The 17,668-nt window shown below is 41.9% G+C and overlaps 2 protein-coding genes across 2 annotated transcripts; one reads left to right on the forward strand and one right to left on the reverse strand.

Annotated features, from left to right (window-relative positions):
- Positions 1-1,508: 1,508 nt before the first annotated feature.
- LOC100559563 (FANCD2 opposite strand protein) lies at positions 1,509-3,536 on the reverse strand. Its single transcript, XM_008123257.3, has one exon. The coding sequence runs from the start codon at positions 3,105-3,107 to the stop codon at positions 2,571-2,573; it is 537 nt and encodes a 178-aa protein (XP_008121464.1). The 5' UTR covers positions 3,108-3,536; the 3' UTR covers positions 1,509-2,570.
- Positions 3,537-5,969: 2,433 nt separating this feature from the next.
- mrpl17 (mitochondrial ribosomal protein L17) lies at positions 5,970-11,628 on the forward strand. The gene is made up of 3 exons (XM_003229265.4): positions 5,970-6,200; positions 6,910-6,978; positions 11,024-11,628. Exons 1-3 carry the CDS (start codon positions 6,027-6,029, stop codon positions 11,300-11,302), a joined length of 522 nt encoding a protein of 173 aa, XP_003229313.2. The 5' UTR covers positions 5,970-6,026; the 3' UTR covers positions 11,303-11,628.
- Positions 11,629-17,668: the final 6,040 nt, after the last annotated feature.

The following is a 17,668-nucleotide window of genomic DNA, read 5'->3' on the forward strand; positions in this document are numbered from 1 at the left end:
TGTCCGAATTTTTAGCACTGATATCAGCATGGAGTTTGGCTTGGACAAATGTTCGACAGTGGCATTGAAGAAGGGAAAAAATCATTGAAAGTGAGGGCATAAATATGCCCAATGGCCAAACAATAAGGTGTCACCAGCCAGAGGCCTATAAATATCTGGGCATATTACAGCTGGACAACATCAAGCATGAACATGTGAAGACTGTGGTCAGCAAAGAATACACACAAAGGGTCAGAAAAATTCTCAAAAGCAAGCTCAATGGAGGCAACACCATCAAGGCCATAAACACCTGGGCCATGCCTGTCATAAGATATACTGCTGGCATTATAAACTGGACACAGATGGAACTGGACAATTTGGACAGAAAAACAAGAAAACTCATGACCATTCATCACTCACTGCACCCTCGCAGTGATGTTGACCGGCTATATCTGCCTAGAAGATCAGGGGGCAGAGGACTCTTGCAAGTAAAACAAGCAGTCAAAGAAGAAGAACATGCCCTGGCAGAATATGTCAAGCAAAGTGAAGAACCTGCTTTGATTGAAGTCAAAAATCAGAAACTCCTCAAAGCACAGCAGACAAAAAACCAGTACAAGAAAGCCACACTACAAACTAGAGCTGACAGCTGGCACAACAAAACATTGCATGGAAAGTTCCTTGACAAAACTGAAGGAAAAGCTGACAAGGAGAAGACCTGGCTCTGGCTCACGAATGGGACCCTGAAGAAGGAGACAGAAGGCCTGATCCTTGCAGCCCAGGAGCAAGCCATCAGAACAAATGCAATTAAGGCCAAGATTGAAAAATCAGCTGATGACCCAAAATGCAGACTGTGCAAGGAAGCTGACGAAACCATTGATCATCTCCTCAGCTGCTGTAAGAAAATTGCACAGACAGACTACAAACAGAGGCACAACCATGTGGCCCAAATGATCCATTGGAACTTATGCATCAAGTACCACCTCCCAGCAGCAAAGAACTGGTGGGATCACAAACCAGCAAAGGTCGTGGAAAATGAACACGCAAAGATACTGTGGGACTTCCGAATCCAGACTGACAAAGTTCTGGAACACAACACACCAGATATCACAGTTGTGGAAAAGAACAAGGTTTGGATAATTGATGTCGCCATCCCAGGTGACAGTCGCATTGATGAAAAACAACAGGAAAAACTCAGCCGCTATCAGGACCTCAACACTGAACTTCAAAGACTCTGGCAGAAACCAGTGCAGGTGGTCCCGGTGGTGATGGGCACATTGGGTGCCGTGCCAAAAGATCTCAGCCGGCATTTGGAAACAATAGACATTGACAAAATTACGATCTGCCAACTGCAAAAGGCCACCCTGCTGGGATCTGCACGCATCATCCGAAAATACATCACACAGTCCTAGACACTTGGGAAGTGTTCGACTTGTGGTTTTGTGAAACGAAATCCAGCATGTCTATCTTGTTTGCTGTGTCATACAACATAATAATAATAATAATAATAATAATAATAATAATAATAATAATAATAATAATAATAAACTTTATTTATACCCCGCCACCATCTCCCCATAGGATCTCGGGGTGGCTTACATGGGGCAACGGCCCAAACAACATAGGACAAAGTATAAACAACATAGTACAAATCACAATATAAAAAAAGATAAAACAGTAATATAGTATATCAATTAAACAACAATACAGGATTAAAAAATTACATTTAAAACACATAAATGGTAAGACCATGATAAATATAGGATAGTAAGTAAGTAAGTAAGTAAAAGTTTATTTGTATACCGCCCTCTCTCCCAAAAGGGACTCAGGGCGGTTTCCAATATAAAATCAGCATAAAACATTGTACAATAAAACACTGAAAACACTATAAAACGCTATAAGAATTAGAAACGAAAACAAAACATAACAATTGACTAAAACAATCACATAAGCAGAAGGAATATAATCACTCAAATAACATGAATCCGCAAAGAAAGAGGGAAAAAAAAAGACCACTGGGATGGAGGAGAGGATGGCCTGGAGGGACCACTAGAACTAAAATGCAATGTGATAGATTATTAAAAGCCCTCTGGGGCTGATTAATTAATGTCTGTATCTTCATAAGACAGTTTATACATTTATATAAAAAACAGATATAATCAAAGGACACAACCTACACAGAAAAATAATGAAAAATAGATACAATTTATTGAAGGGTTAGATAGAGAATCTTTAGGGGATGAAATCGCTGCTGGTCCGCTCCCGATCTCCCAATGCCTCGAACTTCTGAAAGTCTGGAAAAGGTTTTTAAAAATGTATATTTATGGCAAAGCCCTTGGTGAATTATAACTCCTTAGGGGACAGTGTTACCATGGAGATGATGTGCGATTGCTTTCATTCTCCAGTGCAGAATCCGCTGGGTTCTCCCTTCGCAATATGGCACCGGAGATTGAGTAAGAGGTGCTCAGGGCAGGAGAGGAAGAAGACGGGAGATAATGGCACAGTGTGGAAGATGCAGTAAGAGATGCAAAGAGCAAAAGGAGAGGAAGGGGATGAGTAGAGCCTTGCCGCACATCCATCCCTGGCTCCGACCCTCAGCAGGAGTGCTGTAAGGTCCAGGCGCACTTCTTGTAGGCGGCGTAGAGCAGGAGGATGGCGCGCAGCATCTGTCGGCAGAGGTTGGTGGCCGCGTGGGCCTGGGGCTCCCGGAGGCCGCGGGGCCAGCGCTGGCGGGGGCTGACCACTGGGCGGAAGGCCGATGGCTCCGAGGCCCTCAGGGAGCCAGTCCAGCGGGGAGGTCGCACAGTCACCCTCTGGCCGAAGACCGTGTCCAGCCCTCGCAGGCGCACCGCCTGGGGCCTCTGCACCCTGGTCACCTGCCCACGGGCCTCTCCGGCTGCTCTGAAGGCGGGTCTGGTTGCCCCCTTGACCCCGGGCTCCAACACCAAGCTCAGGCCCTGGAAGCAGAGCTGCACCTCCAGGTCGGCGGCAGTAACAGCAGCGTCCGGGCTCCGGCCCCTGGGGAAGGGGGGCCTGGTGCTGAATGTGGCTCTAGGAGGTGGGCCCCTCAGCCACCGCAGGGACTCGTCCAGAGGGGAGTGGGGTGCCCACAGCTGGTACTCGCCAGCCATGGCCTTGGACACACACCCATCCGGCACCGCATTGTGACCTTTGGCAAGCCTTTGTGAGCACAGCTGGCTTGGAACCTCTTCATAGAATCACAGGCCCATAGAATCCAAAGAGGCCACAATGGCCCTCCAACCCAACTCCATTCTTCCCAGCAGAAGCACACAACCAAGCATTCCCGACAGCTTAGAAAGCTCCAGATAAGGAGACTCTTGTCATGAATACTTTTCGAACCTTAAAATGTTCTTTAACCCATTTTCAGTAGGACAGAGTATCAATCACTTTCAGAGAAAGTAGTAGACTAGGTAGTGTCTACACAGACCAAGTACTGGGTTTTATAATACAGTAAAGTCTCACTTATTGAAGATAAATGGGACAGCAGAATGTTGGATAAGCGAATATGTTGGATAATAAGGAGAGATTAAGGAGAAGCCTATTAAACACCAAATTAGGTTATTTATTTTACAAATTAAGCACCAAAACATCATGTTATACAACAAATTTGACAAATATGCAGTAATGCTATGTAGTAATTACTGTTTTTACGAATTTAGCACCAAAATATCACGATGTATTGAAAACATTGACTACAAAAATGCGTTGGATAATCCAGAACGTTGGATAAGCAAATGTTGGATAAGTGAGATTCTACTGTAGTTATATACAGTAGTCTCTCATTTATCCAACATTTGCTTATCCAATGTTCTGGATTATCCAACGCAGTTGGCCTTTTAGTAGTCAATGTTTTTGTAGTCAATCTTTTCAATACACTGGTGCTAAATTCGTAAATACAGTAATTACTACATAGCTGTGTATTGAACTACTTTTTCTGTCAAATTTATTGTAAAACATGATGTTTTGGTGCTTAATTTGTAAAATCATAACGTAATTTGATGTTTAATAGGCTTTTCCTTAATCCCTCCTTATTATCCAACGTTCTGCCGGCCCGTTTATGTTGGATAAGTGAGACTCTACTGTACAAGGCAACAGGGAAAACGCTTTGAGTTCTCCATCTGGGGTGAGAAAAACGGTATACGAGTGAAGAAAATAAATAAATAAATATTCTGCTGTGATAATCTGGATTATATGGCAGCGTAGAAGAGGCCTGAGTTAACCATTTCACAAAAAGGGAAGTTCATTGGAATTTTAAGTTCAGTTGTGAGCACCTAATTTTAGGAAAGATACAGGCAAATGGGAGAAAGACCCCTTCTACACAGTCAAATAAAATCCATATTATCCTCTTTGAATTGGATTGTTATTTATTTGTTCAGTCGCTTCTGACTCTTGGTGATCTCTTGGACCAGTCCAGGCCAGAGCTCCCTGTCAGTGATGGCCACCTCCACCTCCTTCAAGGTCAAGCCAGTCCCTTCAAGGATACCGTCCATCCATCTCGCACTTGGTCGGCCTCTCTTCCTTTTTCCTTCCCTTTTCCCCAGCATCGTGATCTTTTCCAAGCTTTCCTGTCTCCTCATGATGTGGCCAAAATACTTGAGCTTTGCTTCTAATATCCTTCCCTCCAGTGAGCAGCCATCGGGCATTATTTTCTGGAGGATGGACTGGTTGGACCTTCTTGCCAAGGTCCAAGGCACGCTCAGGATTTTCCTCCAGCACCAGAGTTCAAAATCCTCTCTCTCCCTTCCTTTGCTCAGCCTTCCTTATGGTCCAGCTCTCTCTTGCATCCATAGGTCACTATGGGGAATACCATTGCTTTGAATATGCAGACCTTCGTGGCCAGTGTGATGTCTCTGCTCTTCACTATTTATCATCGAGGTTGACCATTGCTTTCCTAAGAAGGAAACGTCTTCTGATTTCCTGGCTGCAGTCTGCGTTGAATTGGATTATCTGAGTTCAAATGAGTTTGTTAGTCACCCATTATGCCCTAGGATGGGACCTTCTAAAGGCTCACAGATGATTCTTAATTACTTCTAATGCTTTTATAGTTATGCTATTTTAATCATGGTGTGTTTAATCTGTTTTTAATTGATACTTGTGTTATAATTGTATTTTTATGATGTAAATGTGACTGATTGGGCTTGTCCCCATGAAAGCTGCTCCGGGGAGATGGTGGCAGCATACAAAAATAAAGTTGTTATTATTATTATTATTATTATTATTATTATTATTATTATTATTATTATCTGTGTCTAAACTGCCATATAATGCAGTTTGAAGAAGGTAATGTGGATTATCTGGTTTGATAATCTGAATTACAGTAGAGTCTCACTTATCCAACATTCGCTTATCCAACGTTCTGGATTACCCAATGCATTTTTATAGTCATTGTTTTCAATACATCGTGATATTTTGGTGCTAAATTCGTAAATACAGTAATTACAACTTAACATTACTGCATATTGAACTACTTTTTCTGTCAAATTTGTTATATAACATGATGTTTTGGTGCTTAATTTGTAAAATCATAAGCTAATTTGATGTTTAATGGGCTTTTCATTAATCCCTCCTTATTATCCAACATATTCGCTTATCCAAAATTCTGCCGGCCCGTTTATGTTGGATTAAGTGAGACTCTACTGTATATGGCAGTGCAGAAAGGATCTGAGTAGACTTGTTTTATAAATCCCAAAGCAGAGCTACATACAAAGGAAGAGGGTGAGTGGCCGTCTGTCAGGAGGGCTTTGATGGTGCCTTCTCGCCTGATAAAAACGGGGTCGGACTAGATGGCCTATGGGGATCTCCCTCAAACTCCAGGATTCCTTAAATGAGAAAATAATAAGCCCAAGTGGGCTTGCATCACCTTTGAGGATCGCTTGGATCTGTATTGATTAAACTGGAAATCCGGTGGCCGCTCTGGCCCGCTGTGACTCTATGACCGGGAGGCCGGAAGGCCCTTGTCTCGGCCCCGCGTGACGTCACGGGAGGAAGTGGGGCGGGACTTCCGGGACCGGACAAAAAGGCCTCCCAGGATGCGGCTCTCTGCGGCGCTGCTGATCTCGCACGGCCGGGTCCAGCGGCGCTTCGGCCTGGGCCCGCGCTCGCGGCTCGACCTCCTCCGGAACCTGGTCACGGGGCTGGTGCGGCACGAGCGGATCGAGGCCCCCCGCGCACGCGCAGACGAGATGAGCTTCTACGCCGAGCGCGTAAGACACGGAAAGAAGGAAAAAGGGAGTGGGCGGGGCCTCTGGGGACGACCGTCCAATGGGGACAGCTGTGGGCGGGGTCTTTGAGACGTTCATCCAATGAGAGGCGATGTGGGCGGGACTTCACTCCAAAAGTTCTTGCGTTCTTTTCTTTTGATTATGGGCATGGTCTTCGGAGGTCCAACCAATGGGAAGCGGCGTGGGTGGGGCCTCTATTCAAAAGTTCTTTCTGGCATCCTTTTTTAGCTGTGGGCGGGGCCTTTGGGGCGCCCATCCAATGGGAGACGATGTGGGCGGGGCTTCGTTTTCAAAATTCTGTCCTTTTATTTCTCTGGTTGAGGGCGGGGCTTCCAGGACGTCCATCCAATGGGAGCAGGTGTAGGCGGGGCTTCTATTCAAAAGTTCTTTCTGAAGTTCTTTTCCTTTGGCGATGGGAGGGGCCTCTGGCACATTCATCCAATGGGAGGCGGTGTGGGCGGAGCTTTCCTTCAAAAGGCCTTTTCTGGCATTGTTATTTGTTTGTTTACTATAGTTTTATCCCGCCCTTCTCAGGACGGCTTACAACATGGCAATAATTCAATGCCATTTAAAACAATTACAAAGAATTACAGAAAAGTCATTTATAATACACATTCATTTGCAATATATTAATTTTTATTAATTTATTTTATTTATTCTGTTTACCTTTTTTTTCTCCTTCTCCCTGCAGCTTATCGACTTTGCCAAGCGGGGCGACACGGACCCCCGGGCCATGCGCATGGCCGACTTCTGGCTCACGGTGAGGCCTGCCTTGGAGATCATTGGGGGCCATTGGGGAGGTTCCATGGAAACAATTGCATTACCTTTCAATTGCATTGCCTGTCAGGGGATGATGAGCTGCAGAGTGGATTCCAAAATTCATTATCCCGGTCTCACCTCCTTCTCCAGACTGTCTTCCCGTGTGGATAAACAGCACTGGTCAAACACACTCCAGCAGACGAGGGTTCGGTTGAAAATCCAACGGCAATAAATCTTTATTTACATAACTATATACAAATAGAACAAATCAGTCCTTTCTCCATGAGTGCTCTCGCCGAAGCAACTCACACACACACACACAGGAAACTCCTCTGCATTCCACAGGACAAGAAGAAAGTCCCGGTCAAACAAACTTGACCCCATTGGTCCTGTGATACGTCAGTCATAGCAGGCTCTCATTAACTCCATAACTACTGGAATGCCTTGCCGAAAACTAACACATAAGGCATTTCTAATAATCCAGATTGATTTTAACATTTCACAATACACAATACCCTGACATTGCCTTGCCATTCCATTCCTTGGCATTGCATTGAATTGCATCCATATTGCAATCCTTAGATTGCATTGCCTTGCACTCTATTGCTTTGCCTTGTATTGAACTGCATTGCATTGCTTTCAAACTACATTGCCCTGCCATTGCATCCCATTGCATTCCTTAGCTTGAATTGCCTTGCCTTGCATTGCTTTGCAGTCCATTGCTTTGTCTTTTATTAAATAATAATAATAATAATATACTATATATAATTATATACTGCTCTATCTCCCCGAGGGGACTTAGGGCGGTTTCCAGTCATAAAACAAGAACATAAATACATGGTCAACCTAGTAAAAACACATTATTAAAACTAATTAGAACTATACAATTAAAATAAACAATAAATAACAGTTGCAACAAACCTTGATCAAGGGGGCGGGGATCATTAGCCAGATATATTAACATAGACTGTTTGGGGATGGATGAGTCTTATGCAGTATATTTCAGGGCCAAGCAATGGCGGTATATCAGAGTATATTACTCAAAAAAAAAACCCTTGCATTCCCTTTCAACTGCATTGCTTTGCATTTAATTGAATTGCATCCCACTGCATTCCTTTGATTGAATTCCCTTCCATTGCATTGCTTTGGAATCCATTGCTTTGCCTTTTATTGAACCCCCTTGCATTCCCTTTCAGCTGCATTGCTTTGCCATTCCATTTCTTTGCATTGCATTGAATTGCATCCTGTTGAATTCCTTAGATTAGAGATAGGCAAACTCCAGCCCTCCAGGCATTTTGGACTTCAACTCCCACAATTGCTGGGAGTTGACTTCCAAATCACCTGAGGGCTGGAGTTTGCCTAAGCCTGCCTTAGATTGAACTGCTTTGCATTACATTACATTGCATTGCATTGCATTGCTTTGCCTTGGATTGAACTCCCTTTGCATTACTTGGATTGTACTGCCTTGTCTTTCAACTACCTTCCTTCCCTTGCATTGCATTCACTTCATATCTGAATGGATGGATAGAAAGATAGAGAGACAGATAAAAAGAGAGGTTGATAATAAATATATTATTATTATTATTATTATTGGGCTGTTGTGTGTTTTCTGGGTTGTATGGTCATATTCCATAAGTATTCTCTCCTGACGTTTCTCCCACATCTATGGCAAGCACCCTCAGAGGTTGTGAGGTATGCCTGCCATAGATATGGGCGAAACGTCAGGAGAGAATACTTATGGACCATGGCCACACAGCCTGGAAAACACACAGCAGCCCAGTGATTCTGGCCATGAAAGCTTTTGACAACAAATTATTGTTATTATTATTATTATTGGTAAATCAAAGGTCTCCTCCTTGGAGCAGGGAGGGGGCTGCTCTGTAATTTTCCTTCTAAGAGCTTGTTACCTCTGTTCTGTCTTTCTGTTCAGAAACATCCTATTGTTTTCTTTTTTGTTCTGTAAGCATTTATTTATTTGTTTACTACATTTATACCACGCCCTCTCTCACACTGAAGGGGAGTCAAAGCAGCTTACAAGTTATATTTACATACATTATATCATTAGCATAGCACAATAATAGCATTATATACTACTATATTGCACTATCCCACTAAACTGTAATATTATTAGCAATATTACATTTAATATATAATATATAATTATTAATATTATATTGTCTTATTGTTATTATATTGCATTGCATTATAATATTAGTATCAATATTACATGTATATACAATATATTATATTATTACCATAGCACAATATTATTATATCATATAGTACTATGTTGCAGGGGGGAGGGGTCCCCAACTGATGTCAAGTCTTGATAGTGTACCGTATATACTCGGAGATAAGCTGAGTTTTTCAGCCCTTTTTTTGAGCTGAAAAAGCCTCCCTCGGCTTATAATTGGGTCAAGGTCAAGGCCGGGCAACAGAACCTGGAGGCCATTGCTTGCAATATATGATATATTCATCTCTTACCCTCCCTAATCAGTATGTTTTCCAAAGCCTCCCTCGCTCTTAACCAAGGGAATGTTTTGAAAAGGGAAAGACGCCCTTGCAAGTCAGGAAGAAGAAAAATATATATCCATTATTAATCTTATAAAAGCATTTTCCCCTGAAATATTTGTTAATCTCTCCTACAGATATATAGGCATTAACCCCCTGCATGCATATGCAAACCCTGTGTACTTATATATCTGTATCTATCTATCTATATACATTAATTTTATATATGAATTTTCCCCTCATATTTGCAGATCTTTGAAAATCCTATATACATATAGATTCATGTACCTGTATATCTGTATCCACATATATACATTATTTAACCTATTGATGCCTCAGTTAATGTAATTTTATTGGTATCTATTTTTATTTTGAAATTTACCAGTAGCTGCTTCATTTCCCACCCTCGGCTTATACTCAGGTCAATAAGTTATCCCAGTTTTTTGTGGTAAAATTAGGTGCCTCGGCTTATATTTGGGTCGGCTTATACGAGTATATACAGTAAATTAATTTGGTGGTAAGAACAGACAAAAGGCTCTCCTGATTAGTAGGCTGGCTCCCTCTCACTCAGTGGCCGATGGAATGGCAATTAAACATTCTGTTGTGTTCCCAAACAATTTCATTCTCTTCATTCTTCTCCCCCTCCCCCCCCCCCCCCAAAAATCTCTTGGGTCAACTTGATCTTTCTCTACTTTTTACACAGATCTGCATCCCTTTGCTATAGCAACACTGTAAAGGACTATGAACGACTAAGGTTTTTTCAGGCAGGGGAAATCTTTTTATCCCACCGCTGCCACCAATTTGTGAAGATGCAACCACCAAAAACTCAGAGAGGAGACCTTTTACTTTTCCCCCCCTTCTTATTCACTTTAGATGGTAACGTAAGGAACAATAACAAGTTTATTCAGCCACAGAGCTTAGTAGTTACAATGTTGTTTCTCACTTAGAGGCACTTTTATTAACAGTTACAATACTAGAATGAGATGAGTCAAACTCTCTAAAGTGTCACTTCTTTTACTTAAGGTAGTTAGAACTTCTTTCTCTGCTACTTTTAAACTGCAGTCACCCCTGTGATATACGATCACAGATTCTCTGTTCCTTACCAGGACACAGACTACATTAAATAAGTCACCAAACTTATTTTAAACCGACTCAAAAATGAACAATTGAGTCTCCTTGATCCCCTCAACCTAGGATCAATCTTCCCTGTGCCTCATCAGAGCACAGACTGAATCCCGTTTTTAAACTCTGCACCTCTTCAACAAAATGGCAGTTGACTCTGCCTACTTCTCCATGGCAACCAGCCTCTGAGTGCTGAGATGCAATAACTGTAATACTTACCCTTTTAAAACCCAAACACACAATTAAACATAACATCTGTAAACCAAAAATTCATACTTCATTACAAACACCTTAGTAACCTTATCTATCTCACATTTCTTCACTCCTCCTCGCTCCTTTTCGCTCCCTTCTCTTTCTCTTTCGCCCATTCTCCCCTTTGTGACATTCACTTTACGCCTTTCCTGCCCCCACAGGAGAAGGACCTGATCCACAAGCTGTTCCGTGTGCTGGCCCCGCGCTTTGAGGCCCGTTCGGGGGGCTACACGCGCCTGCTCCGCATCCCCAACCGGGAGAACCTGGACCGGGCGCCCATGGCGGTCATCGAGTACAAGGGGAACCCGCTGCCCCCGCTGCCCCTCCCCAAGAGGGACTCCAACAAGACCCTGGTCAACCAGCTCCTGCAGGGCTTCTGGCGGGACCGGCGGGTGGCCCAGAAGGGCAAAGCGGACGAGGCCCCGGGAAGCCCCGTCTAAGAAGCCATGGACTGAGGCTCAGGCCTCCTCCTCTCTGGCCGGACACGCCCTCCCTGCAGGACAGTCATCGAGAAACAGGAAGGAGTTCAGGGTGCAGCAGGAGGTCTTGTCTCCATGGCAGGAAATGAGCTTTTGTTGACACAATCTGTTTGGCAATAAATATGGACTGCAGAGTCTCTTTGTCCCTGCTCTGTTGTTCCTCCAAGTAGAGGAAGAGGACTATCTTCTGTCATGAATATTTTACAAAACTAAAAAGTTATTTAATTGGAAATAACTGCACCCAGTCTCTGGGCACACATCCCTTTTGAAATAAATGGCAATCCCAACCTCCGGTGGCGAAGTGTGTTAAAGCGCTGAGCGGCTGAACTTGCAGACCGAAAGGTCCCAGTTTCAAACCCAGGGAGCGGAATGAGCGCCCACTGTTAGCTCCAGCTTCTGCCAACCTAGCAGTTCGAAAACATGCCAATGTGAGTAGATCGATAGGTACTGCTCTGGCGGGAAGGTAACGGTGTTCCATGCAGTCATGCAGGCCACATGACCTTGGAGGTGTCTACGGACAACGCCGGCTCTTCGGCTTAGAAATGGAGATGAGCACCAACCCCCAGAGTCGGACATGACTGGACTTAACGTCAGGGGAAATCTTTACCTTATTGAAAAGGAAAAATGATACCGTGTCCGTTTGGCAAATGTGAATCTCCATGAATTTATGGAGGCCACCTTTTGAAAGCCACTAGCCAAGGAAAGGCATGGCTTTGTTAGACGTCAACCCTTTGAACAAGTGATATTCACAAGCTTTCATGTAATGGCACATAGGGAACTCAGCTGTTAGACTGAAGCACCATGTCTTTGAACTGCCAAGGACAAAAACATGCTACCACAATAATATACAGTAGAGTCTCACTTATCCAAGCTAAACGTGCCGGCAGAACCTTGAATAAGCAAATATGTTGGATAATAAGGAGGGATTAAGGAAAAGCCTATTAAACATCAAATTAGGTTATGATTTTACAAGTTAAGCACCAAAACATCATGTTAGACAACACATTTGACAGAAAAAGTAGTTCAATACGCAGTAATGTTATGTTGTAATTACTGTATTTACGAATTTGGCACCAAAATATCACGATATATTGAAAACATTGACTACAAAAATGTGTTGGATATAGCAAATATATACATTAACAAATAAATAGTGAAAGGCTTGGGAGGTTGCTATTTCCAACATTTTTTATTTTGTTTTGTTTTAAGTTACGTATGGCAAAAATACTTAATTGTTATGATGTATCAAAAAGAAAAAAAATCACGATATATTGAAAACGTTAAGTACAAAAACTTGGATAAGCGAGGCTTGGATAAGTGAGACTCTACTGTACAATCATATATTTGGTTAGCAGAGGATGGTTGCTTCTTTGAAGTTGAAATTCCTCAAAAGATACACCCTTAGAAATTTAATTTAAAATATGCACTCAGAGATTTAAAAAACGAAGTCTTTTTTGAAAAATAACATATCTTGTTTACTCAGAAACATCTTGTATTAATTAAGTCCAAACAGCAACATGCATCCACCTCCACTGAGGTGTAGAACAGATATACAGTAGAGTCTCACTTATCCAACATAAATGGGCCGGCAGAACATTGGATAAGCGAATATGTTGGATAATAAGGAGAGATTAAGGAGAAGCCTATTAAACATCAAATTAGGTTATGATTTTACAAATTAAGCACCAAAACATCATGTTATACAACAAATTTGACAGAAAAAGTAATTCAATATGCAGTAACGCTCCATAGTAATTACTGTATTTACGAATTTAGCACCAAAATATCACGATGTATTGAAAACATTGACTACAAAAATGCGTTGGATATAGCAAATATATACATTAACAAATAAATAGTGAAAGGCTTGGGAGGTTGCTATTTCCAACATCTTTTATTTTGTTCACATGAGACAGAGTATGCCACAGAGCAACACAGAGAAAAAAAGGAGACACCCAGACTCTATAGTTACATTGAGTACACAAACAAGGGGATATTACGTTTTACGCAGCATTCACTGACATAAACATTCACTCATCAGCATGCAGACATTACCATCCTTTCTTCCTTCTGGAAAAGAGACCCCGAAGTAGGCCAGACTATTCCCAGCAAATCTGCCATTCTGCTAATGAAATGGCAGACAAAGGTTTGAGGAAATGAAACAAAGAGAGTTCTGGTGGCTGTAGAAAAAATGACGTTTATTCTCAGTGGCCAGTGAGAATATAGCAATAAGAAAAGGAGACCTTCTCCTGTAATCAGGAAAGCGAAGGTACCGGAACAAAGAATCACAGGTTCTTATATACCCTTTTCCTTCCATCTACTACGTCATCTAGGCATTATCCATCACCAATTAGTGTCAAAAAAGTCTTACTTTGCACTTAATAAAAAGCTATTTTGCATTTTCCTAAAATATAGACTACTTTCAAGACCTCTGACCCTCCATTAGCCTTATCTCTGGAATTCTCATCTCAGCTTTTAGGGCTCCCCCTCGTCCTCCATTAATTAAGCAATTTCCTCCCTACCTTAGCTTGTCAGAGAGAGTAATTAGTATTCCTCCATGGCGCCAGGTCTTATCTTGACATCCCAAAAAGCCTTAATTTGTCTCTTGTCCATTAGCTTATCTATTCTTGTTGACACTTAACATATGTCTCTGGCACTTAGGGTGAACTTTGGTCTTTGCTATGGGGAGAGATCTATTTGCTAGGGCAGAATGTATTTGTGGGCTAATAGGCACACAATTCTGCTTGTGATTACATTTTTCCTATTTCTTAACATGATTACATTCAATATATAGTTTCCAATACAAGTATTATATTTTCCCAATACACCTTCATCACTAATACAGAGAAAAGCGGTGGATGGACCAAACTCCTCCAGTCTACCACAATTTTTGGATTCTAAAGTGTCTCTTATATAGGAATACTTCTTGCTGAAGTTCCAATGGTCTTTGTAAATGACTGACAGGTGCTTTTCCAGCCAAAACATGCTGACTCCCACCAGTTCCGGACAGGTGTTGACTTTGCTTCCTTAAGTGATAATTGTCAGAGTATTGTGAATTGTGTGAAATGTTAAAATCAATCTAGGCTGTTAGAAATGCCTTCTGTGTTAGTCTCGGCAAGGCATTTCAGTAACTATGGAGTTAATAAGAACCTGCTTTGATTGATGTATCACAGGACCAATGGGGTCAAGTTTGTTTGACCGGGACTTCCTTCTTGGTCTGTGGAATGCAGGGGAGTGTTGTCTGTTAGTGTGCGTTCGGCTTGAACATTCGCTGGAGATGGACTATGAATGCTCTGTTCTGAAGCCGAGGAGACACAGCCATGTGTCCGGGATTTATTGTAAATAACTGTAACTGTAAATAGTTATGTAAATAAAGTTAAACAACAGTTGGATTTTCAACTAACCCTTCGCCTCGTCACCCATGTCAATAATTGGTTTTCTTTCCTAAGGAGCCTTGTTTGCTTCTTTAACTTAACTTAGGGCTCTTCCACAAAGCCATATAACCCAGAATATCTGCTTTGAACTGGGTTATCTGAGTCCACACTGCCATATGTTCCAGTATAAATATGTGAGGGAAAGGGGTTAGTGTCAGACCCTAGGCAGCGGAGCACCAAGAACCATACACGGAGGCCAATATCTATCTAATATTTTTATTAAGTAAATATATAAAAGTAATAAAAACAAGTGAAGAATATAGTTCAGAAGCAGACCTATCAAATGAGGTCAAATATAGTCCAAAAAGGTATTGTCCAATAAATGATATTAGAGTTCAAAGTTTTTAATCCAATAACCGAAACACACACTATTGCCAAGCAATAATGTGGGGAAAACGCCCAGAGTCTTTGAAGTCCAAGGTAGCTTGAGAACAAGGCTGGAAACAAACTTGAATCATTAAACAAGGTCCGTGACTAGGAACAAGGCGAACCAGAGATTCTAAGAACAAGGTCCGTGGCTGAAAACAAGGCTAGACAAATCTTGAATACTTGATCCGGAAAGCAAGGAACTGGGGTTGCGGACTTTGCGAAGTCCAAGGCTAGAAACACGATGTTACTTCTGGAGCTAATCTGTTGACTCCGCAACAATTCTAACGCGCCAGGCACCTATTTTGGGGTCTCGTTTTCCCGCCAAACAGGTGTTCAGCGTCCTCTTTCCCTAGAGAACAGGGAACGAAACCTAACTTTGCAGATGTGAGACTCTCTGGATTTTCCCAGGGGAAACATGGCTAATCAGCCTGTTGTTTAGCTGCAATCCGTAAGCTCCTACGAGTCTGTTCTCTGACTCCCCTGTCTGCAGAATAGGACTGTCTCCTAGGGAACGGGGGTGAGGAATGCCCAAGGTCTGTTTTACTGGGCTCTTGGGCGAAAACATCCGGCAGCTGGAAAGAATCCGGCTCTTGTTAAACCGGTGAAAACCCCATGTTTTCATCCTCATCTGCCACAGTGACACTAGGAACGGGACTGCAAGGCCCATGAGGCATCACAGTTAGACTGGATGGCCCATGAGATCTCTACCAACCTCATGATTCTATGAAATCAGAAAATGTGGGATTTTATTCAGCTGTGTGGAAGGGGCCTTAGATGAGCCATTGTCTTTGGTCAAGTAAACATGTTGTTTTCCACCAGGAGTTCAACAGTTAATCATTTGTCCCTGGTCATCAATATCAGCACTTCTCATCAGTAACATTTAATTACAGTTCATGAATTTCCTAATTGGTTCTATCATAAGTAAAACTGCAAAAACTTTGTGCTGCCGAAGGCTTTCATGGCCGGGATCACAGGGTTGTTGTATGTTTTCCAGGCTGTATGGCCATGTTCCAGAAGCATTCTCTCCTGACGTTTCACCCACATCCATGGCAGGCATCCTCAGAGGTTGGACTACAACTCCCACCATTCCCAACAGCCTACCGGCTGTTGGGAATGGTGGGAGTTGCAGTCCAACCTCTGAGGATGCCTGCCATGGATGTGGGTGAAACGTCAGGAGAGAATGCTTCTGGAACATGGCCACACAGCCCAAAAGACATACAACAACCCTGCAAAAGCTTTGTTTTGGTGAGACATCCTGCAGCACATTTTGCGATAGTTTTTCAAGGAATCTCGCATAATTGAGTCTCAACCAATTCAACCTAGTTTGTGGCAGACACAAAGACAAAGTTTCTGGAGTAGAGCAACCTCTTTCAAAGTGAATACTGCAGGATCAAACAGGAAATAACACTTTCAAACCAGGAACAGAAAATGTTTCCGATTTTGTTACATCGTGTGTTATGATTCCAGGTTTCAGTTATGCATTTAAGGTCAGCCTGTCCTTCCTGGGCCATGCATTTCTCCTTAGTCACGGACCTGACATTAAGCAGCAAATTGGATTAAATTATTTTACAGATGGTATTTAACACCCCCAAAAATTATCAAATTATTATAAAGAGATGTCAAATAAATGCTGGAAGTGCGGAGAGCAAATTGGGACCTTCTTCCACTGCTATTGGTCCTGTAATAAAATTAAAGTGTTCTGGAAAGAAATGCACACCAAAATTCAGAAGATGTTACAAATTAGAATAAATATGGACCCCAACATTATGCTATTGGGAATGTTAGATATAAAAAAAAGATAAAAATAAAGAAGTGCTATTTAATTATTTAATTACCGCAGCAAGGATGACCGTAGCCAAGTCTTGGAGAAATAAAGAAATTCCGGAAACGAAATGCTGGATTAATAAGATCCTAGAAATAATGAATATGGACAAATTGACGTATCTGCTAGCGAACAATCAAGGTCGTTCAAGAAAACAAACGGACTGGGAAATGATTAAAAAATACTTCAAGGAGGAAAGAATGAAGATTTTAATTTGAGATCGAAGAAAATCAGAATACAGTAGAGTCTCACTTATCCAACACTCGCTTATCCAACATTCTGGATTATCCAACGCATTTTTGTAGTCAATGTTTTCAATACATTGTGATATTTTGGTGCTAAATTCATAAATACAGTAATTACTACGTAGCATTAATGTGTAATGAACTACTTTTTCTGTCAAATTTGTTGTATAACATGATGTTTTGGTGCTTAATTTGTAAAAACATAACCTATTTTGATGTTTAATAGGCTTTTTCTTAATCTCTCCTTATTATCCAACACATTCGCTTACCCAACGTTCTGCCGGCCCATTTATGTTGGATAAGTGAGACTCTACTGTATGTACAAAACCTCATAATAGGAGAAAAGGAATGATCTGGGTTATCGGGAAGAATTCAAGAACTTAGGAAAGCGGGAAAAGATGAGACCCAAAGACACCATGCAATAGTTGGAAGTTTATTTTATATTATACATTTTTTG

This window comes from Anolis carolinensis, chromosome 2 (assembly GCF_035594765.1).
Source record: "Anolis carolinensis isolate JA03-04 chromosome 2, rAnoCar3.1.pri, whole genome shotgun sequence".
Taxonomy (NCBI): domain Eukaryota; kingdom Metazoa; phylum Chordata; class Lepidosauria; order Squamata; family Dactyloidae; genus Anolis; species Anolis carolinensis.